The sequence below is a fragment of the Echinops telfairi genome, unplaced genomic scaffold (genome assembly GCF_000313985.2).
Source record: "Echinops telfairi isolate 266 unplaced genomic scaffold, ASM31398v2 ScPeMD7_7459;HRSCAF=8497, whole genome shotgun sequence".
NCBI lineage: Eukaryota > Metazoa > Chordata > Mammalia > Afrosoricida > Tenrecidae > Echinops > Echinops telfairi.
The window spans coordinates 6,559,330-6,582,777 of NW_022111359.1; the positions used below are offsets into that span (position 1 = coordinate 6,559,330).

The 23,448-nt window shown below is 56.6% G+C and overlaps 1 protein-coding gene across 1 annotated transcript in view; it reads right to left on the reverse strand.

Annotated features, from left to right (window-relative positions):
- Positions 1–21,017, reverse strand: part of MLLT1 (MLLT1 super elongation complex subunit) — a 33,816-nt gene extending 12,799 nt beyond the window's left edge. The window contains exons 1-3 of the mRNA XM_045300061.1: positions 21,012–21,017; positions 20,305–20,485; positions 15,681–15,763 (exon numbers count right to left, since the gene is read on the reverse strand). Of these exons, the coding sequence (XP_045155996.1) occupies positions 15,681–15,763; positions 20,305–20,485; positions 21,012–21,017 (270 nt within the window). The remainder of the gene's footprint in view (positions 1–15,680; positions 15,764–20,304; positions 20,486–21,011) is intronic.
- Positions 21,018–23,448: the final 2,431 nt, after the last annotated feature.

A 23,448-nucleotide genomic window follows, 5' to 3' on the forward strand; every position in this document is an offset into this window, starting at 1 on the left:
AGCGCTGGGCTCCAGGAAGGCTGGTATTAGGAGCACCCAGCAACTCCGTGGGAGAGAGACATGGTGGCGAGAGTCCTCGGACACCCCACAACCATGGCCAACTGTGCCCCACCCAGGAGCTCTGGTGCTTCAGGCCTGCAGTTCAAAACCACCAGTTGTCCCTCGGGAAAAAGACGAGGCTTTCTACACCTGACAAGAGTGATAGCCTGGGAAATTACAGGGCGGTTTTCCCTGTCCTGTAGGGACACTGCGAAGTGAGATCGACTGCATTGAGTTTGGTTCGAGTTTGTTTTGAACCAGGGTGTCCAAACTACTGGGTGGGGCGAGATGAGTCTTTTCAGCACACAGGGCTGGGCCTGAGTGGACAACTGCAGGCCCAGCATGGAACTAGGCAGCCTCCCTCACTACTGAACCAGCAGCCGGTGACCACAGGACCCCGGGCTACAGCCCCACAGGGCTTTCCAGGCTACAGTCTTCCACAGCGGATCACCAGGTCTGTCTTCCAAAGCACCTCTGAGTGGGCTGGAAAGGCCAACCTTTCAAGGAAAAACTAATTGTGCTACCCAGGGACACCCACTAATGCCACCCAGGACAAAAACTCACCGCCAGAGTGGATTCCCACCCACAGCGACTCTCGAGGCATGACAGAAATGCCTCTGTGGATTTCTGAGACGGTAGCTCCTTACAAGAGCAGACAGCCTCATCTTTCTTCCGCCCAGTAGCCTGATGGGTTTGAACCGCTGACCTTGGGGTTAACAGCTCAGTGTGCGGCCCACCACGACACCAGGGCTCCTTCCTCACGCCACACTCAGAGATGAGCCTACATGTCAGAGCTGGAACGACCCGTAGGCACAGATCTGCACGGCCTTGCCGCTGGCACTCTCTCTTAGACATGGCACCAAGAACACGAAGTGACAAACGGAAACATTGGCAAGCTAATCACACCAAAATCAAGGTTGGGTTGTTTTTTGTTGTTGTTGTCGTCAGAATAAACAGCAAAAAAGGTAAAAAAGTCAATCTAAAATACATCAACATGCAAAAATAAGAGAAAAAAAGGAGACAACTTTTGTAGCTCTACCTGACAAGGGACTTGCACCAGTGGGCCTCAGAGAGTCCATGTGGAAGGGGTGGTGGTGGTGGGGGTCTCAAGGCCACATGATTTCAGCCCTTTCTGGACCAGGGCGAAGGGGACATCTGCCAGCACTCCTCGGCCACTCACACACGTGGCCCTTTCCAGAGTCAGGGTTTTCAGTCCCACAGCAGCCCAGCTGGCACGATCGTGTTTCACAGCGGACGGCGCTGGGGCCGACTGAAGCAGAGCCATCTGTCCAAGGCCAGCATGCCTTGAGAGGCCGCTCCCCACCCCACCCCCTCCACACACACACACATACACACTCACAGCACTACAGCCCCCTGGAGACGTTGCCTTCATTTCCTAGGAGACCCCAGGGGCGGGCAGGCCAGCACTTACAGGACTGTGAAGCAACCACAGCCCCCAGTGGCAACGTGGAGTCCAGCCCAGAAGCACCCTCACTGACGCCTGAGAGCTACCCTGAGTCACCCGGCCTGCTGGCCTTGGGCCAGCGTCTCTCTAGCTTCAGACCAGGAAGATACAGGGAACTGGCCAAACTGGTGCCAGGGCCTGGGCCACGCTGTGCACGTGTAAGGACTGTGGGCAGGCAGACAGGCAGGAAGCCTGATAGGCTGCCAGTGCCCCGTGGCTGTCCCCGCAGGCGGGCAGCCACCAAGGAGACAAAACTCCACAGCCACACCTGACACCTGGTCCCTGGCCTCCGGCGTGTCGCGGCCTAGAAGGACCCAGGCTTATCCCTGGACAACTGGAGGTCTGCTGGTGCCCCTGTCGGGTCCCCCTGCCTTGTGCACTCAGGCCCTGGGCCCTGCATGAAACCCCAGGAGAGGCCCAGTTCTGAAGCCCTCAGCTGAGCCCCCACTAGCAGTCCTGGGGCGTCCTGCACAGTTAACGAGAGCAGCTGCTGAATCAAAGGCTGGAGGTTTGAGCCCACCCAGAGGTGCCTTGGAAGAAAGGCCTGGCAATCAGCACCAGCCAGTGAAAGTCCTGGGGAGCACAGCTCTGCCACGAGGCACTTGGGGCTCAGGCGATGAGGCTGACAAGGCGACTTCGTCACCAGTGAAACGTGACAGGCGGTGGCAGGGCGGGGCCGTCACTTCTGTGGATGAACTCTACCCTCTGCATCTTTGAAGGGTGACATGTAAGAACTGGCTCCCGTGCCAGCTCTGCCTACCCAGGAGCCTGACACTATCTCGGGAGCTGGAGATGCTCTCCTGGGCCCACAGGGCTCCCCTCAGCCACCAGGCCCCTTTGAGGGCCGTGCTCCCTGCCCCATGGCTGCGCCTTTTTTCAGCCTCTAAGGAGGTGAGCCTCGGCTCTCACAGCCCTGAGGAGCACCTGAGGTTCACCTGTTTTCTGGGCTCCGGAGAAGACGACGGGCCAGGCAGTGGCTTCCGCTAAGCTTGACAGCCTCATACTCTGAGTTAGCGCCGACTCGAAAGCAGTGGGTTGATTTGTTTTTTGTAACCTCCTGATTTACCCCCGTCTACCAAAGCAGCTGCGTTCCCACTGAAAGGTGCCCAGGACAGCAGTGACCAATGACACGTGAGCCTGAATGGCGGCTGGCAGTCCAATGCAAGAGGGAGGGCGGAGGACCACCCGCTTCTGCTGCCCCACGTCACAGGGTGGCTCTGAGGGCACACACGCAGAGCAGGGACAGCCATGCTCACCCAAGATGGGAGACTGCAGGGACCTCCCAGACTCCCACAACCACTCCCGCATGAGTTGGGGGCTGCAGGGATCCCCTAACTCCACAACCACTCCCACCTGAGATAGGGCTCCAGGGACACCCCCCCCCCCCAGGCCCCCATGTGATGGGCAGGTGAGCCCAACTGAGACCCCGCCTACTAACACCCCCAAATAACGTCTACTGGGCCCTCCCGACTCTGGGCTGCTCCAGTGCCATCTGCACAACTCCACGGTCCATCTTCTCTTACAGCCCCAAACCTGCTGCCCTGGAGCGACTCCGGCTCCCAGTGGCCCCGAGGGCCCTGGGCTGGACCACCATGGGAAGGAGCCTGGCAGCCCCGTGCAGGCACTGACTGGCTGGCTCGCAGCACGGCTGTTTGAGGTCTCGTGGCAGCGCAGCAGCAGGAAGGTCTGGCTGCCCTCTGGGGCAGCCCTGCTGTCCTGTGGGGTGGCTGAGAGTTAGCATCAACTCAATGGCACCGATGCTGCATCCACGGAGCAGACCGCCAGGCCTTTCTTCCGGCACCCCGAGGAGGTTAGCAGTCATCACAGGTGCTGGCCTTCCTCCAGGGCTTCTCCTCAGGACAGCCATCTGAGAAGAGGCCAGGGAGGCAGCTGCCACACCAGGACATGCTGGGGGGCCTCTCCCAGGCCGCTTCCTCTCTCTAGGCACATCCTGCCCGCTGGGGCGCACCCTCCAGGAAACACAGCTGTGGGGACATGCACAGCCGCCTGCCACACAGGCTTGTCAAAACTCGGAGGCCCCTAACCTTTCTCTGGGGTTCCCCACACAATGGCCCTTCTGTCTGGCTCCTTGGCGATCCCAGCCAATTGTCCCAGTAGCTGGCTTGCCTCATTGCTGCTGGGGCTGCCCACCCCCTGAACTCGAGGGTGCTGTGAGAGCGTACACGGAATAAAATGAGCGTGAAGACATGGTGACCCCTTGGGAGGGGTCATCCTTAAAGGAGGGTCTGGGCCCCGCTCTCTGTATGTTTTTGCCAAGCTGAAGGGCGGGTAGAGGAGGAGGCAGGCTGAGGAAGGAAGATGTCTTGCTGTGCTTTCTCGGTGGTTAGGTGCTTACCCCCCACCCCCTGCACTGGGAGGGGGCTAGGGTGGGAAGGACCAGGGCTGGGTGCTGGAGCTGCTGCTCCTGCACAGGCCCCAAGTCAGCCAGGACCGGTCCCAGACACGGTGGAGGCCCCAGGCTTTGCTGAGGCCAGTGCCATTTGGGTGGACTTCAAATTGTACACCCTTTCTGATAATGCCCTCAGCTCCAGGTCAAAGGCACCCAGGGTCCTTCGTGAGCTGGGGTCGACTTGGTGGCAGTTGCAATGTCCTTTTGAGGCTCCAGGTAACAGTGGGTGGTCACAAAGCTGACCCAATCGTGCGCTCCCCACTGCGTGCAGAGAAGAGCTTCAGAAGCCAACTGGCAGCTGAGCACTGTGCCCTCAGGGAGACGCTGCTGTCGGGCAAGCTGGTCTCACGGCCCCAGCCCAGGAACCACTGTGGAGAAGGGCTAAGCTCTGCCAGCCACATTTCCACCCCAGTCCAAAACTTAAACCACCCCTGTCATCTATCTGTCAGCTTCCGGGTCAGGTGAGAGCTCTCTCTGCCCTGGGTTCTCCGGGGCTGGTGGTTTCACAGGTCGATCGCCAGGCGGTGAACTCAGAACTGCTGTGCCCTGGGGATTCCTGGCACCTACGCAGAACTTGACTCACGGCTGTGGGGTCCATCCAGACCCCAAGCAACCTTAGAGGACAAAGCAGAACTGGCCCTTTGGGTTTCTGAGACAAACTCTTTAAGAGCAGAAAAACCTTCACACCTTTCTCTGCAGAGCAGCTGGGGGATTTGAACTGCTAAGCCTATAGTTAGCAGCTCAAGGGAGCCTCCCACGCCATCAGGGCTGCTGGATAGATCTTTCTGGGAGCAGAAAACCTTAACTTTCTGTCCTGGGGGAACTGATGGTCTCAAACTCCTGACTTGCCAGCAGCGCAGAGCACAGCCGACGCTGCCGCCAGGACTCCCGCTGGAATGGCTGCAATCAAAAGGCCAGGGGCGGGTGCGGGTGCGGGTGCAGGTCCAGGCAGAGCCACTGGGACCCAACTCCCTGGTGGTGCTGCCATGCCCAACTCGAGTGGGGCCTGGCCCCCCAGGTGGGCTGAGGACCAGCAAGCTGGCGTTGGGCAGGGGGTGGGGGGGTGCGCAGCGCGGAGTCCCAGGCCTGAAGGACAACCAGTCCAGCCCCCAGCATGATGAGGCACCAGCTACATTCGGGGGAGGGCTGCTTTAGCACCTCCCCCCATGGCCACCTGAAGCACCAGGCTCATTCACAGGGTCACCATGAGTCCCCAAGGACAGCTGCTCTGAGGCAGCTACAAGAAGGCGCTGGGGACACGAGTCAAGGGGCAGGAACAGCCAGAGGAGGCCAACTAAGGAGCATTGGAGCAGCGGAGTGGGGCGAGCAGTGCTGTGTGCGCGTTCCCATCAAAAACAGCATAAACCCAAGGTGTTCATTCACAGAAAACCCCAGGGCAGCTCAGGAGTCAAGGGGTTCGGTGCCAGGGCGAGGGCGGCCAGGGAGGGAGGGGATGGGGCGGGGGCGGCAGTATCCCTAGATGAACATGCTCAGCTGGGGCCCACCAGAGGCACTGTGGAAGAAAGGCCTGGCAATTGACTTGAAGAACCAGAGCTTCCATGTTCTCTGTATTACCTGATGCCACCCCGAGCAGGGCCCGGGACACCCGCGATCCCTGGGAGGAGCTTTCTGCCGCTCCTCTTGGGGCCTCCTCAGCCTGGGGGCCAGTTTTCTGGGTGATGAGGGAATGAGCTAGGCCACTTCACACTAACAGCAACTTCAAGAAACGTCACTTACTACACACGGGTCGCCTCTGAGTCCTCTGGTCACCACCAGTAGACACCACTAAGAAGCCCACCTTGCAAATGGAGAAACTGAGGCTAAGAAGTGACCTGGGCCCCTAGGTGGCCCCTGGTGGCCAGTTGGCTCGGCTGTCCCCTACCCACAGTGCTCACACACAGATGTCTGCCCACCTGCCATGTCCCTTGTTGTGACTGGCTGCTGCAAGTCGGCCCCTCCCACAGTGGAAGGCAATGCCTTTTCCAGGATGAAGCCACCAATCAGAGCCCTCTGGTCCCAGGGATTTACGAGGGCTGAGGTTTGGAAGTCAAGGACCAAACCTTTCTTCCTAGTCTGTCTGAATCTGGGAGCTAAGCTGAAGCCTGTACAGACAGGAGTGGCTGCTCTGGAGGGGTGCTGGCCAGAAATGGCAGGATTCTTACCACCCATGATCCCCCCCCCCCCACCTTTCAAAACTACATAGGAGGTTTTCAGGGGCTCCTTCCCCCAAAGCAGAGAATCTAGTCCTTTGTTTTCTGTTCTTAGTCTGGAAGCTCTGCTGAAACTACGCTGAAGCATTGCAGCCTTCAGTATGGATTACAACTCAATGCAGAGAAGACCCCAAATCTTCACACCAATGGGTAACATCACATAGATAAATGGAGACGAGGCTGACGTTGTCAAGGGTTTTCGTCTTGCTTGGATCGACAATCAGTGTTCATGGAAGTTAACAGTCATGTTGCATTAGGTAAATCTGCTGCACTACCCAAAAGCCATGAACCCGCCACGGCCTGACATGCGTGTGAAAGTTGGCCAGTGAATCCGGAAGAGCGTAGACGAATGGATGCATTTCCATTGTGGTGCTGGAGAAGAATATCGAAAGTACCACATACTCTTAAAAGAACAAACTGAGCTGTAGTGAAAGAAGTTAAGACCAGAATGCTCCTTAGAATCAAGGGTGGTAGAAGGGTCACAAGGAAGAGACGAGCCAGTCCGGGTGCAGTATAGCACCGAGGAAACATACAACTTTCCTCTAGTTCTTTAATGCTTCCCCGCCCCCCACTATCATGACCCCAATTCTACCTCACATATCCAGTTAGACCAGAGCATGTACATGGGTACAGATCAGAGCTGGAAACACAGGGAATCTAGGACAGATAATAAGCCCCTGAGGACCAATAATGAGAGTAGAGATACCAGGAGGGTAAGGGGAAGGTGGGAGGAGAAAGGGGGAACCGATCACAATGATCTAAATATAACCCCTTCCCAGGGGGACGGACAACAGAAAAGTGGATGAAGGGAGACATCAGTCAACGTTAGACATGAAAAAAATTTTTTATAAATTATCAAGGGTTCATGAGGGAGGAAGTGGAGGGGAAGGAGGGAAAAAAATGAGGAGATGATACCAAGGACTCAAGTAGAAAAAATGTTTTGAAAATGATGATGGCAACAAATGTACTCGACACAATGGATGGATGTATGGATTGTGGTAAGAGCTGTACAAGCCCCCAATAAAATGATTTGAAAAATCCAAATGTTCAAATATTAAATAATCATATTAGAACCCCAAAGGGAAAAAAAAAAGGAATCAAGGATGGCAAGACTTCACCTCACATGCTCGGGACATGTTGTCAGGGAGACCCTGGATGCTCCCTGGAGGAGAACCTCATGCTGGGGACAGCAGAAGAGCAGCCCAACGCGGGACCAGGCCCTTGACAAGATGGGCGACACGGTGGCTGCAACACTGGATCCGGGCCTAGGGGTGCCTGTGCGGATGGCACAGGAACACGCAGGTCCCTCTGAGTGGGACCTAACAACATGACGCCCCTTTGGTGGTGTAGCGGTTATACGGTGGGCTGTGATCCGCGGTCGGCAGTTTGAAACCACCAGCCACTCCGAAGGAGAAAGACAGGGCTTTCTACCACTGTGAACAGCTACAGTCTCGGAGACTCACATGGACAGTTCTACCCTGTCCTGCAGTGTCGCGATGAGTCAGTATTGACTCAGTGGCAGTGAGTTACGAGCCCCCCTCCTTTACTCACTACTTCAAAATCCAACTCACCCTGTCTAAGCTAAGGAGCCCTGGTGGTGCTGTGGGTTATGCATTGGGTACTGTGTTAGACAGGGTTCTCTAGAGAGATAAAACCAAATTCCTGATAATATGATATATTTATTTATAAAGGTAATTAATATATAACGAGAAATGAAATGTTAAATCATATACAGATAAATATACAATACAAGAAATAAACAGTTAAATTAGAAGCACTATAAATGGCTTAGTGCAACTCACGTCCGTGAGAGAAAGTTGAGAGACTAGCAGTCCTTTCAAGTCTCTGTCTGATGCCAGATCTTCCTCTATTTGTAGAGAGAGCTAGGTTATGTCAGCACAGCAGCCAATCACAAGGCAGGTCACCAATCGCCAGTCCCCAGCTCCAGAGAAGTCTTAAAGGGACCTCAACTTACAGCAACACAGTCCACTGCTAGGTGTCCCACAGGCTGTGTAGCCTTTAAATTGAAGCACAGAACAAGCAAGGCAGCCGCACACTGGTCCGATGATCACAGAGCGAGAGACAGGAAAGGCAAGGCTCACCAAGCCATCCATCTCTCCGCCCCTCAGTCAATCCCACCTGCGTTTATCAGCCAGGCTGGCACAATAAACTGTCTCAGGTACTAACTTCCAGGTCAGCGGTTCAAGCCCACTAGCCCTTCTCAGGGAGAAAGATAATGCTGTCTGCCCCTGTACATCTGTATGCTGAGAAAATAACCAGAGGAAGGTGGTTTACATGAAGACTGTGGCATCAGGGTTGGGGGAAGGCTTATTAACAACCCTCAAGATGCATATGACACGACCTTGGTTGCTGAAAGTGAGGAGGACCTGAAGCACTTGCTGATGAAGGTCAAGGACTGTAGCCTTCAGGATGGACTACGACTCAACAGAAAAACCCAAATCCTCACCACTGGACCAATGCGTAACATCATGATAAATGGAGGACAGGCTGAAGTTGTCAAGGATTTTTGTCTTGCTGAGATCCACAACTAGTGCTCTTGGAAGCAGCAGTGAAGAGATCAAAGGACGGGCTACATCAGGTAAATCTGCTGCACGAGACCTTGAGAGTATTGAAGAGCAAGGACGTTACTTTAAGGACTAAGGTGCGCCTGACCCAAGCTGCAGATTTCCAATGGCTTCACATGCACATGAAGGTTAGCCACTGAACAAGGAGACCGAATGCTGGTGCTGGTGAAGAGCACTGAGAGCACCAGGGACTGAAAGCACAAACCCATCTGTGTGGGAAGGAGTAACCCAGAGTGCTCCGTGGAGGCAAGGATGGCGAGGCTCTGGCTGACAGACTTTGGACGTGTTGTCAGCAGAGATCAGTCCCTGGAGAAGGACGTCATGCTCAGTAAAGGGGAGGGGCAACAAAAAAGAGGAAGGCCCTCAAGGCAGTGGATGGACACAGTGGCTGCAACAATTGGCCTCAGGCACAGGAACCACTGAGAGGATGGTGCAGGACCTGGCAGTTTTGTGCATAAAGTCGCAATGGGTTGGAACCAACTCAATGGTACCTAGCAATGACAGCCCCAGTAAAGACAGAGTCTTGGAAACCCTCTAAGGTTATAGGTTGCTAGTCGGCTTGTACAAAGACCTAGAGTCAGAAAACCAAAGAGGTAGAACACGCCCAGCATATCTTAAATTGAAAACTCAAGAAAACTTTCAAGCCTCAAGTTGCAATATTGAAAGATTCTAGGGCAAAATACTCAATGAAGCAGGAAGTATCAAATGAAGATGGAGAGATACAGAGTCATGGTACCAAAGAGAACTCGTTGACATTCCACCAATTCATATGAGCAAGGACCAATGGTGTTGAAGGAGGAAGTTCAAGCTGCACTGAAAGCACAAGGCTCCAGGAGTTGACGGAATCAAGCTGATGGAGCACTGGAAACCACTCACTCGTCTGCAACCCCCAAATCTGTAAGACATCTGCTTGGCCAACTAACTGTAAGAAATCCTCAGTCGTAGCCATTCCCAAGAAGAGTGATGCGACAGAACGCTCCACTTATTGAACAATATCATGACTATCACGTGCAAGTGAAGTTTCGTTGAAGCTCATCCAACAACGGTGGCAGCAGGACACGGGCAGGGAGCTGTCAGAGATTCAGGCCCGATTCAGAGAGCATGTGGAACAAGGGACATCAGTGTTGGTGTCAGACGGACCTTAGCTGAAAGCAAAGAGCATCAGAAAAACGTTTACTTACGTCTTACTGGCTAGGCAAAAGCATTCAAGTGTGTGGCTCACAAACTACAGACGCCCTTGAGAAGAAGGGGAATCCGAGAGCGCTGTGCTCCTGAGGAACTCGTAATGGAACAAGAGGCAGTTGTGGAACAAAATGAGGGAAGATAATACATGATTTAAAACCAGGAATGGTGCGTGTCAGGGTTGTCTCCTCTCACCGTACTTTATCTATATGTAAGTCATCAGAGAAGCTGGATTATATGAAGAACAATGTGGGGTCGGGATTGGAGGAGGACTTATTAACAACCTACAATATGCAGATGACACACAACCCTGCTTGCTAAGCGTGAAGAGGACCTGAAGCAGGTGCTGATGAGGATCAATGATTGCAGCCTTCAGTATGGATTACAAGCCAGTGTCATGAAGACCAAAATCCTCACAACTGGACACGTCATGATAAACGGAGAAAAGATTGAAACCATTAAGGATGTTGTCTTGCCTGGATCCACCATCAATGCTATGGAAGTCGAGATCAAAAGATGGGCTGCATTAGGTAAATCTCCTGCATTAAGACCTCTTTAAAGTGTTGAAAAGCAGGGAGGTGACTTTAAGGGCTAAGGTGCGCCTGACCAAAGCCCTGGTATTTTCAGTCACCTCGTGGGCCTGTGAAAGGTGGACAGACAGGGAGGAATACTGAAGAAGAGTCGGTGCATTTGAATGATGCTGTGAGCAAACCACCCGAAGCACAAACATCTTAGAGGCAAGAATGGTGAGACTCGGTCTCATGTACTTTGGACATGTTGTCAGGAGAGACCAGTCCCTGGAGAAGGACAGCGTGCTTGGTAGAGGGGCAGCAAAAAAAAAAAAGATGAAGACCTTCGACAAGACAGACTGACAGCATGGCTGCAACACTGGGCTCGAGCATCAGAACAGTTGGAGGGATGGCCCAGGAGCAGGCAGCATTTCGTCCTTCATACGGGTCGCTACGGTCGGAACCGACTAGACAGCATCTAAGCATGACAGTGTAAGTCAGCTGATGAAAATCAAAGACTGCATGCAGCCTTCGGTGGGGATTACAGCTCAGTGTCAGGAGAACAAAACCCCTCACAAGTGGACCACCAGACCACACTGTGCTAAGCAGAGAAAGACAAACTGCCAGAGAGTTCGTGTGAACTGAGGCCACCATCGATGTCCACGGCAGTGGCCATCAGAACATCGCTGCACTGGGCAGACCTCTTGCACAGACCCTTTTCAAGTGTCAAGAGCAAAGATGTCACTCTGAGGACAGAGGTGCCCCTGACCCCAGCCAGGGTCTTTTCCATCAGCTCCCACACACGTGTGAGCCGGGCAGTAAGGAAGGTCGGAGAAGAATGGAGACCTCTGAATGACGGTGCCGACAGCACGGTCTGCCTGCAGGACCACACGTCTGTCTGGGAAGAAGGCCGGCCAGGGCGCTCGCTGGACGTGCCAGGAGAGACCAGTCCCTGGAGAAGGGCATCGTGCTTGGCAACGGAAAGGGCAGCAAAGGAACAACTGTGAGGACGTGCAGGGCCGGGCCGCGTTTTCATCAGTGGTGCTTCCGAGTCAGAACCGACTCGATGGCACTTGGCGGCGGCAGCAACGTTGAGTGGAGCCAATTCAATGGCGGGGGCACTGGCTTTGGGGAATCTGGAACTCACGGGGGTGCCATGGCTAGAACCCACTGCAACTTACGGTAGAAAAGTCACCCACAGACCCCCCACGGTGTCTCAGGTAGGACTCCGAATCAGTGTTGTCAGAAAAGTTGATTTTGCAATTAGCCGACATTTGTTTGTTTCCACCTGAGGTTTACACCATTTCTAACAGCACTGAGGCACTGCTCACAGACAGAACGCAACAGATAAAGCAACACCGCCCTTTGTCATCGGTGTGTTGCGGGCTGTCGGTGCCGCACGGTGCCCGCCTTGGGCTTGGGAGGCGTCATCATCTCAGCAGCAGACTGCTGGGGAGCCACGGGTGGGGGGGTGTCGCGGGGGAGTTTCTGTGCCTGCAATCTAATGGTTGGCAGCTGAGTGCTTAATCACTGGGCCACTGGGCTTCCCCTGTGTCTGTAGCACACATGTGCATGAACCCCCGCACCTGGGCCTGTGGGTAGCTCTCCTGCAAGGTCACGCCAGGTATTGGAGTGGTGGGTGAGTCTGTGTGTGCAAGTACATGACGGGGAGCTGCGCTGGTTGGAATCCCCCGTGCTCTGCCAAGCTCCTGCGCACACACCGGGAGTGACTGCCTGAGGGGCGTGCTCTGGGACTGCACAGCTGTGCAGCACTGGCCTGGGGAGGGCGCCCACCATGAAGGGCGATGGAGCACTGTGGGTGAGCCCACCTCCAGCTTCTCTGTGTGCCAGGCCTCGGAAGCTGGGGTGGGGGGTGGGGCAGGGGACAAAGACACAAGGACCCTGTATGTCCCAGTGCCCAGGGATGCAGTGCATCCATCTTGAGTGACAGGGCCCACAGCCAGGGTGCCTGGGACACTTGCAATGCTGAGGATCTGGCCACGTGTCCTTTTACCAGAGTCTATCAGCCCACAGCGTCCAGTGGGTCACCTGTGCAGGACCACAGCCTGCTCCTCCAGAGCCCACCCTGTACTCGGGCTCTGCTGGAGGAAGGCCCACTGGTGGGCTGACGTGATGCAGCTGCAGGGTCAAGGGGTCCCTGCTTGGCTCCCTGTGCTGTGTAACTCCAGAGCCTGCCTGTCAGTGACTAACCCCAGGCCCTCCAACTGAGCAACGATGAGAATGTGGGGCACCGAGGGAAAAGGGGCCCCTTGCTCTGCTCCATCTAGCCTCTATGCTTGCGTCCAGCAGGGGCTTGTTGGTGGCTGTTAATTTTAGGGCACTCCATGCCCAATGGACTGAAAAAGGCTGCTCGGCCCAGTGCCACCCCAGTATCAGCAGTAGGCTGGGTCACTGTGAGCCACAGGTTCTCAGAAGTCAACTGCCAGGCCTGTCCTCCTAGTGCACAAGCTCCACTGAAACCTGTTTGGCATCATGCCAGACTGACAGGTGGTGGCTGGACAGGAGGTGGACTGGGTCTCCCACACGGGGCTGCAGTCCAGAAAAGGCCCGAGCCCCACTCAAGCCTGGCAGGGGCCCATCGGTGCTGCTCTCCCTCTGAAGGCTCTCTGTCCACAGGACCTAGATGTTCACCCTAGTCAGCCCCTGCCCTCTGCCTGCTGGTGCTGACCACTCGGGCCTCAGGGCTCCCATCTGAAGAGCAATGGTCTGGAGAGCGTGGAGGCTGCCGAACTGCAGCCTTGAGAACAGACCCAAACTGGCCTCTGCCTGTGGGAACAGCAGGTCCCAGATCTAAAGCCTATGGTATGCCCCAACCCCACAGGTCCCAAGACCCCTGGCTGCGGTATGCCCCAATTCCACAGGCCCCAAGACCCCTGGGAAGGTCCTGCCTTCTTGCCCCAAACACCTAGCACCATCCAACTCCCAAGAGGGAGACCCCCAGGCTCTACGTAATTCAGCCCACCAGGCAGAAGGCTGGGGGGGGGATGTTGGGCCCTATGGTGCTAGAGGCTCCAGGTCACTCCAGAAGTCATGAGCTTTTGACGTGGACACAGAGACACTGGGTAGTGTCCCGCAATCCAGCTGGCAGGGTCTGGATGCAGTAGACATGTAACACGCACTGAGACCGAGGGGTTACCTCCAGGCAGAGGAGGGTAAGGCAAGCCATAGGGCAGGGCAAGCCTAGGCTTCCCCGGCAGAACCCAGCAAGAACCCTGAGCAGGGAACAGGCTCTGCCTGCCAGGCAGCTTTCCTGGTCCTCCCTGGGCCCTTGGGTAAGCTGAGGCCTGCAGGCAGATGCTGGGAGTACAGGGGGCAGTGCCCACCTGGATGCAGACCTAGCACCAGAGCAGCTCACAAAAGAGAAAGGTTCAAGGAAGCCCAACCCCCGCCCCCCCCCCCAACTCCAGAGGAGTCCCCAGAGCCAGGGGCTACTACTGCTATTAACCTCCCCCCACCCCCCACCCCCGCCCACTGGGGGGAGCTGAGAGTATACACACAGGCCATCAGGGACTGGGCACGAAGGCTCTGTGCCATGAGCCTGAACCCCAAGTCACTGCCCCACACTTTATTAGAGCCTTGGCCTGGCCACTCCCAGCCAGGCCCTCTGCATGCTGTCCCTGCAGCTCTGAGCACTGGCCACCGAGAGCTGGGTAGAGAAGAACTGCCCCCTTCACTCCCCATCCCTAGATACCTGGGGCTCTTTTCTCACCAGGGGACAGTCATGTGAACACCCAGGCCCCAGTCCACCCTACTTCACAAGAGCCTCAGCAGGTAGTCTCCCGGGAGGGACAGGACAGGCCCCCCAGCCTGACACATAGCTGCACTGTGACCCTGCCCCACACACCCCCAGCCCAGCACTTGAGGCCCCACAGCACCATGGACACAGCAATGCCACTCGCTGCTCCCGCGGGCCATGCACCTGAAGCATCCCGAGGTCATCTGAGCTGGGCAAGAAGTGGAACCCATTGACTCCTGCCACGTGTCCCCACAGGCCCGTGTGTAAACAACGCCTCATTAACCGGACAGGCAGGCACCCCCACACACACACACCCCCACTTCCTTCCTGAAAGGCAGTCAGTAGGCCGCACACAAGGATCAGCAGCCCTGGGGCCAGACCGATGGGCTAGGGGTGGGTGGGTGGATCCTCTGAGGAGGAGCAGATGACTGCGGGGGAGGGGCTGTCTACACTTTAATTGCTGGGCTAGGATAAAACACATACATGCTCACTGCCACCTTTAAAACACACGGGGAGAAATGAACCTGTGATCTGGCCACGCTGACCAACACTGGGAGCAGTTGTGCGGCACTTGCACTTTTTTCCTAGAAAGAACAAAGACCGTAAACCCACGGACCAAGGAGTGAACTCCAATCACAGTGACCCTACAGGGGAGGGAGAACTGCCCCACAGTGCCCACAGCTGTCCCCTTGGCCAAGGCAGGTGGCATGCACCAGGGTGGTCGGGGAGCAGCCTTAACCACCAGGCAGGCCCCGGGGCCCTTGCATGAGTGCCAGGCAGGCTGTCGCTGTCAGTGGCCACGGGTCAGAGGGCACGGCCCCTCTGGGTTCTCCAGGCGGCGACCTTCCAGAAGCTGGTCACCAGGCCGCTCTCCCACAATGCCAGGGTAAGTTTGAACCACCGACCTCTGCTGGAGTGGGCACCGAAGCACCTGGGGCTCTGACAAGGCCACCTGGCCCTTCCACTCAACGTAGCAGCTCTCCCTGCATGCCATTCCCAAGCAGCACCACACATTGACCCACACTCCCCTGCTGTGGGACCCTAAGGTTCCTTCTGCCTCGTGTGACTGGGGCTGGGGTCGGCCCTTGGTCCACCTCTGGGCTGCCCTCTCAGGGATTGTGGGCACCCTCAAGCCTCTCTGTGGCTGGCTCCCGTCATGTAGGTCCTGAGCCACAGCACCCCCTCCCCCCCCACCCGACAGACTGCAGACCCCACAGCGTTTCTGTGGTTGTCCTTGTGGCGGGAGCAGCTGGCCAACTGGCCTTTGCCCCTGGAGGGTGGGTGGGTTCAAACTGATAACCTGTCTGTTAGCAGCTGTGCCCATCCCAGCTGCACTCCGCACCTACTGCCAGAGCACCCTTCCCACCGAGAGCAGAGCCACCAGCCAGTGTGCCCGGGTGCTGCCGCTACTGTCTGCTCCCTGGTGCTGCCCGGGTGCTGCCCTACTGTCTGCACCAGGCACCCAATGCTCCTCTAGTGAAAGGCACCTCCTCGTGTGTCCTCGCTGTCCCCAAGTGTCCTACCTTGTTTTTGAAGTGCACCTCAATGGGCATGATGAAGCCAGCGTAGCCCGACTCCTCCACTTTGTAGGGGGGCTCCTTACACACTGAAAGAAAGGGAAACACAGCCGTCAGCCTCCTGTAGCATTGCTGGCTGCGTGAGGCTCCGGGTCTCTTGGCCTCTCAGGAGGCTGGGCTCACCTAGAGATGTGGACTGTCACACAGAAGGGAACAAAGTGGCGAGGAGGGGCAGAGAGCCTCAGAAGTGGGGCATGCAGGGGAGGGTGTTGGCCTATGTTGTTCAGGACGATGCTGAGGCCAGAGAAGTGGCACAGCCCCAAGGGCCCCCTAGTCCAACTGGCCCAGGTCAGCTGTGCAGAGTGCACCACCAAGTCCCTGGAACCGGGTCACCCGGGTGTAAGCCAGGGGCAGTCGGTGGTGATTCAAGAGCCCAGTGACCCCCCACTAAACTCAGAAATGCAAGCACAGACAGAAAGATGATATTTTATGACTCGGTGAAGTTCAAGCAAACCACTGTCAACTGACTGGCGCATGTGCCCTCATCATACAAAACCTAAACCCTGCCCATTCCGACTCTCAGTGACCATGGGGCAGGGCAGAGCTGCCCATGTATCTCTCTGGGGTCAGCTGGCCACATCGTCCTCTGTCCGGGGCTGGTGGGTTGGGACTGCTGATCTACCTGGCAGCAAGGGGGCCAGCAGGGCACCCTTCATGATGGCGGGTGGTGGTGAGATATGGAAATACAGGTCTCTCCTTTTAAGAACCAACCAACAACAAAAATCAGACTATTCTCTCCTTCCGCCCTTTGCTCTCCAGAAGTGACCCGTTAACAGTAGACCAACACCCCCTGCAGTCTCCGTGCTTTTACAAGCTTGTCTATCTGTGGGAGACGCATTGGGCTAAATGCTGTGCTGTGGGATCCCACCAACTCCTCGGTGGGAGGAAGAGGAGGCAGTTTGCTCCCTAGAGGCACAGGCTCGGGACCTTCTGGGCCATCTCTGCTCTGGCCCATGGAATCTCAGGGGCCGGAATGGGCTCGGCGGCAGGGAGGCTGGGGTATGTGAGAGGGCGGTGAAAGAGCAGAAGGCCCGTCGAGCTAGACAGACACAGCACAGGGACCACTGAGAGGACAGCGTAGGGCCGGACAGTTTCCTTCTGTTGTGCCCCCGGCTGCTATGGGCTGGAACCGACTAGTTGGCACCGAACAAATATACCGGTTTGGACCCGGTACAATGATGTGGAAGGGGACCAGAAGTTGTCAGAAATGCTTTATGAGACAATAAAACATGTCTGGCTTTTTTCCCACTAAAGCTTATTGTATGACTTTTTTAAGGCCTCTTTGGCGCTCACATCTAACTCATCAAGCCAAATCAAACCCAGGTGCCACCAGGCCCACTCCCACCCAGGACGAGTCCAGGGTCAGATTTGAGCTGCACTTTCAGAGGCGGCTTTGTTGAAGTAGACTGCCAGGCCTTTCTTACTCAGTGCTTCCCAGTGGACTCGAACCGTGAAGCCTTTGGTTTGCAACTGAGCGCTTAACCGGCTGTGCCATCCCCACGGGCTCTCCAACACGAAGCGGTCAGCAGGGTCAGCTTGGTGACCTCACAGGGGCAGGGCTGGTGGGCCGTGGCAGAGGAGCGGGGAAGGGGCTGGGGCTTCTGCATCCAGAGCTGCAAGGACGAGCTGCATCCCTTTCTCCTCCCACTCAAACCTACTGCCGTCTTGCTGGGGATAACTGCTCTCCCCACCGTCACCCCCATGTGCAAGCACATACTGGAGGCCTCTGGAGGGCAGGGCCTCCCAGCAGCAGGCCCCGTTGACAGGTCCAGGGCTGGCACTCTCCACTCGTCACTTGACACCTGGCCCGCCAGCCCGCCTGCAACAGAGAGCCACACAAACACTGCAGAGCAGGCCCAACTGGTGGGCGGGGGCATCCCATGAATACCCACCAGGCAGGCTGTGGGTGAAGCATGCAGACCTAGAAGAGAGGCGGGGCCGAGATGGTCCACACTGCACGGGGACTGCTGCAGGGCTGTGGGTAGCCCAGGGGCCAGGGAGCTGCAGGGCCCAGTACCCCCTCAAGGGTGGGCACAGAGATTCTTTTTGGGATGATAAAATGCCCGGGAGCTTGACAATGGTGATGGTCACACCCCTCCGTGAATGTAACGAAAGACACAGAACTGCACTAACCCAGGGTGAAGGGATGAATCTCAGTCAGGTGATTATTTCAAAAAGGAACAGCTGAGCCAATGGAAAGGCTGTCTGGGAAGCAGCAGACCCGGGGCCACCTGTCCTTCTACACAGGTCTGGGCCATAATCCAGCAGTCCATGCTAGAGAGAGCTAGAACTTACAGTATGACACCGGGCATAGGCCACACAAACAACTATGCCAACCGCCACCTGGTCAGTTCCAACTCCCCCGGTGCCACGCTGCTGCGTTACAGGACGGGGCTCTGGAGGAAAGGTTTCCTGGCCGTCACCGGCAGGAAAGCAGATCGCCAAGCGTTCCTTCCGCAGTATACGGCTGGGTTTCAACCATCAACCTTAGCTGAGCAGTTGAACACAACCCTCCTGGGCCACCCAGGCTCCTCCCCAGAAGCCCTCCTCATTTGTGGGATGCGCCTTCCTAAACCAAAGGCTGCTGTTCAACCAGACCCTCCTGACCCCTGCAGAGCACTGGGTGGGAGAGGAGCCCAGAGAAACCAATCATCCGAGGCCACAGGAGAACCTGGGGGTGGAGGCCCAGCCTCAGATTCAAGGAGACACATCCGTTGCAGAAAAACAAGAAACCTGGAAACGGGAAAATCAGAAGATGCCTGCTGAATCGGACCAGAAGAGCTAGCTGGTGCCCGGCGACCATTACCAAGCACTGCGAGAGGAGGAGAGGCGGGACAGAGGGTCATGTTCTCCAAACCTGAGACACTCTGGAGCCAGCAGGGCTGAGATCATCTTGAAACCTTAGTACAAAAACAGGCCCAGAAGTCTTCTTAGAACAAACAGTTGTGTCGCTGAATCCGTGCAATAGCGTCGGCCTGAGTGTCATGCTTGTCTGGGGCTGAGCTCTGTGTGAGTAAACTGACAAAAGCGACCTGGAAGGTTCGATGGGAAATTTGGGCAGCAAGTTTACAGCCAGAGGAAGGTACGGCTCAGAAAAGGCGGAGGGGACGGCCACACAGCTCAAAGGATGCCATCAATGTCACTGGAGTGCAGACCAGGTTAAACTGTGCTACGTTCTGCTGTGTGTATCTATCAGCCAGACAAAAAAGAGCTCTTTCTGCAAACCCAGCCCGAAGCCATCGGGTCGCGTCCAGCTCCGAGTGACCAGACACAGGGAGGGCCTCAAGACGGCCCATTTTACAGGCGCAGAGAGCTTCATCGTTCTCCCAACACCCAGCCCACCATGCCACCAGGGCTCCCTTATGAGCGCTGCGCCATCCCACGAACACCCACTCCTCACCCCGCCACGTGGTCAGGCCTCCAATCAGTGTGAGGGGAAAATGGAGAATGACCACGTCAGATGTGCCAAGTCTCCGAGAACCATGTCCCGGGCAAGCTGACACATGCCCTCACCCAGCGCAGCCAGTTACTCTTGCTTTACACCTCAGCATTCCTGACTGCCACACACATCCTTCACGTGCAGAAGGGCCAGGTAGCAGCGCACTACTGTCCAAGTGAACTGTCGGGTTAAGGAAAGTATGGGGCACATGTGGCACAGAGCACACAACAGGGGCACACACATGGGGCATGGGGCACAAAGAGACATGGGTATGCAAGGCAAGGGGCACACAGCATGAGTGTGTGTGCAGCGTAGGCATGGGCACTTAGCACAGGCACACACGGGGAATGGGCACACACATGGGGCACGCAGCACAGGGTCTCAGGACGCAGTCATAGGTAGACTGCTTCTGGCAGTTGTGCTGCGGCTGCATGATCTGCATGATGGGGATGGGGTCCAGTCAGAGGCTCCATGGGAAGAGACCCTACCCAGAGCTGTTGCCCCACGAGCCCACAGTCCCACACAGACTGTGTGTCTAGGCTCTGTACAGAGGCCCTGCACGGCAAAAAGGGGTAAAGCACCAGGGCGTTAGCTAAAAGGCATGCAGTCCAACTACGTCCTCAGGCACCTGGGAAGAAAAACCTGGTGACCTGCCTCGGTCAGGATCACAGCAGGAAAGCCACACAGGGGCGCGTGCGCGCGTGTTCTACTCTGTCCCATGAATCAGTCCCTGGCACCCAACAGGCTCCAAAAATGCGTCCTTGGGTGGTGCGCACAGTTAAGCACTGAGCTACCCCCTGCGGGTCTAATGGTTCTAACCTCCCCAGGTGCCTCCAAGAAAAGGCCTGGCATGCTGCTTTTGAAAGTCAGAGCCACGGAAACCCTGCACAGCATAGTTCTACACTGTAACACACGGGGTCGCCATGAGCACGGCTCTGGTGCACCAAGAGACAAAAACAGCAGTAGGCAGGTCTGGCCCAGGGGCCCCGAGTTCAGTTCACTGGGCCTGGCTTCTAAGCACAACCAGCCTCTTGGGCCCAGGGCGGGAACTGAAAGGGTCGGCCATGGCAATGAGGGAGGGGAGACACCCCAAGATGCACTGGTCCCACCTGCGGGCCGGGGTGCACTCACCGCGTTTGGGCTTGGGGAAGCTGTCGTGCAGCCAGAAGACCACCTTCTCCACGAAGTGCTGGATCTCGCACTGCTCGGGGCCGCGGACAAACACCATCCAGTCATGGGTGAAGCCCTCCGTGGTGGGTTTCTTCCGCAGCTGGGCACGGTGTCCCAGCTCTAACTTGACCTGGACGGTGCACTGCAGGGGAAAGAGGCAGGACAGGTCAGGCTCCCCACAGCACTCTCTCGCCACACGGTCCACGGCCAACCCGGAGACCCACGGGGGTTGTAGGGCACCCCACCTGTGCTGCTGCAGGGGCCTGGGCACACAGTACGCCCTGGGACAGAGCAGCACTGCCCACGGAGCTCTGTGGGTCAGGTCACCAGCTCTATCGCCCAGGGAACCACAGACTTTTGGGTTCACAGCCGAGCATTTAACCACTGTGCCACCAGGACTTATCAGGCCTGTGCCCAGCACTATATACACGGAGCCCTCTGTTACCGCCACCCTCACACACCCTCCTGAACACTGTATACACAGGAACACAACCACCACACCCCCACAACATCCAAGCCACTGTATACACAGGACTGCTCCCACCCCCCAATTACCACCATATCTGCACAACATCCCAACCGTTAAATACACAGGGCCTGCCCCCCCCCCATTACTACTTACCCACACAACGTCTCGAGCACTGTATACACAGTTACCACTCCATTACCACCATGCCCCCACAATGTCCTGAATCAGCCCAAACCCTCAGGTTCTGGCTCCCCTTTCATTCTCCTGTTCATTTTCACTGGCAAGCCCCATTTCCTCCCATAGAGCCCTCTGCCCGGGATGCACATCGCCTGACCTGCACCTGGCTGGTTCCCTTGGGATGTGCTCCGACAGCCTGTCCCTCACTCTGCCATGCCCACACGGCCCTCCCAAGGGCCTGTCCCCTTAGTCCCCGTCACCATCCCCATGCCCCTGATGGAAACACACACATCCCCCTCCCCGTGGAAGGTCACCAGAGCCACCAACAAGCACTGGTTCTCGGGGGCTGCCAGTGGGCATCAAAAGGAAAGCTACTGGTGGCTGGTCACAGGACTGCTCTGAAGCCAGCCCCCCACCTTGGACACAGAGGCTCAGCTACCACTCCCTGCAGAGCATGCTCCACACCTAGGGTCAAAACCCACTCATCCACTCTGGTGCTGAGAGCCCCGACTTCCCAGAGACACCGTCCCACCCCGGCATCCAGTTCAAAGGCCATGGGGACACGTGCTTCCTACAGCTAAGGTGACTGGCAATACCCCAGTGGGTGAGCTGAGATGGCTCCTTCTCACCAGCTGCACTGGAGGGCAGAGAAGGTTGTTCCATCATCCTTGGTTGGACCTGGAGGTACACACCACCTTTGGAGCAGCTACCCCACTGCCCCCTGTCTCTTCCTGTTCTCAATAAGGATGGAGAGGAACTCCCTTAGTCTCCCTTGGAGGTGGGCCACTTTGACCCTTTGGGAGACAGAGTGGGCCTTACAGGCCCCAATGAACTGCCAGGAGTCACGCAGACACGATCTCAGTTGGCAGTGGGCTCAGTGTGTAACCCCCAAACTGAGGAAAATAGGAAAGCCTCCACTGTTGATGTTGGGGGGAGATCCCTGGGTCCTGAGGGGCGCAGATAATCACATTTCTCTCTGTGGGGCCAGGTGGGTTCAAGCACTGACCTGCCGTGCCGCCAAGGCGCTCTGCACACCCACTGCCAGCTGATGCAGACACCACCCCAGGGTGCCCTGCATGTGCCAGAGTAGAGCTATGCACCTCAAGGTTTCCGACAACTGAGTTTTCAGAAATAGACTGCCAGGTCTTCCTTCCAAGGAAACCGGGGGTGGACCAGAACCACCCACCTTTCTGTTAGCAGCAAGCCTTCCCAAGCTCCCTGCCACTGAGCCAAGGCTGACTCATGGCCCCATCCTCCCTCCTACCCCCAATGACAGTGCGGCACATCATCAGGTTTCTCCTTCAGGGTGGCTGGTGTGTCCCAACTGCCACCCTTCATTCAGCTGAGGTGCTTAACCACTGCACCGCTAGGCTCCTTCTGCACAGCACTAAACCAACACCAAACTCACTGCCATCAAGTCCACGCTGACTCACGGCAACCGCCCTGTGGGCTGCTGCGACTGTAAATGTGTGTGAGTAGAAAGACCATCTGTCTCCCGCACAGCTGCTGATGGTTTCGAACTGCTGACCATGCAGATCACAGCCCAATACGTAACCACCACACCACCAGGACACCAAGACCAAACTCCCTGCCACTGAGGCGATTCTGACTCATAGCAACCCTGTAGGGCAGGGGCCCCTAAACCATAGGACCAGCCTTCGCCACCTCCCCACCAAGGGCAACATTCACTCCTGCTGTCCTGTCCCCTCATCCTCAGCTGGGGCTCCATCTCAGCTGCCTTCTGTCCCACCTCCTGAGCTTCCCACTGGGGCCAAGCCACCTCCTGTGCCCTCGGCAGGTGTCCATTACTCCCACCCCCATCTCCATGCCCTCTGCCAGTATGTGTCCAGCTCCCCAAGTGTAATTCCCATGTAAAACCCCTGAGTCTGGTCTCCCCTGCATCTCTAAGAGCAATGGACCACAGCTTGTTTGTCCTTGTCATCATGCTTGGAACACAGCACCCAAGGCCTTAGGACAGTGGAGTCATTAGACCTGGATTAGGGCTAGGGTCGGGCAGAGGAACGGGCCCAGGTGGACTGCCCAGAGGGTGAGCCTTAAGCCTCGGCCTGAAGCTCTCTCTCCCTGACATCACCTCTGAAGGTAACTGGAATCGAGCCCAACGAGTGCAGATGGCCCTCCTGAGCGGAGGCTCCTGTAAGGGCTCAGTGGGTGGAGTCTATTGGCACAGCCACTAGGGGCCAGGGAGGAGGAGGTCAGGGGGCGTTGAGCCTGGCCTTCTGGGGATGGCACCACCACAGACAGGGTGGAACAGGCGCACGTCTGTCACAGCTACTCCCACCACAGAGGAAAGTGGAAAAGTACGAAGTAGTGGTACACACGGGACGGTGTGATCATCAGACAGGTGCATTACAAGTTTGGTCCCAAGACCTGGAGAGTCAGCGAGATCCTCATCAGGCCGGGCATTAGAATGAGGGCAGAATTGCTCACCTGGCACACTG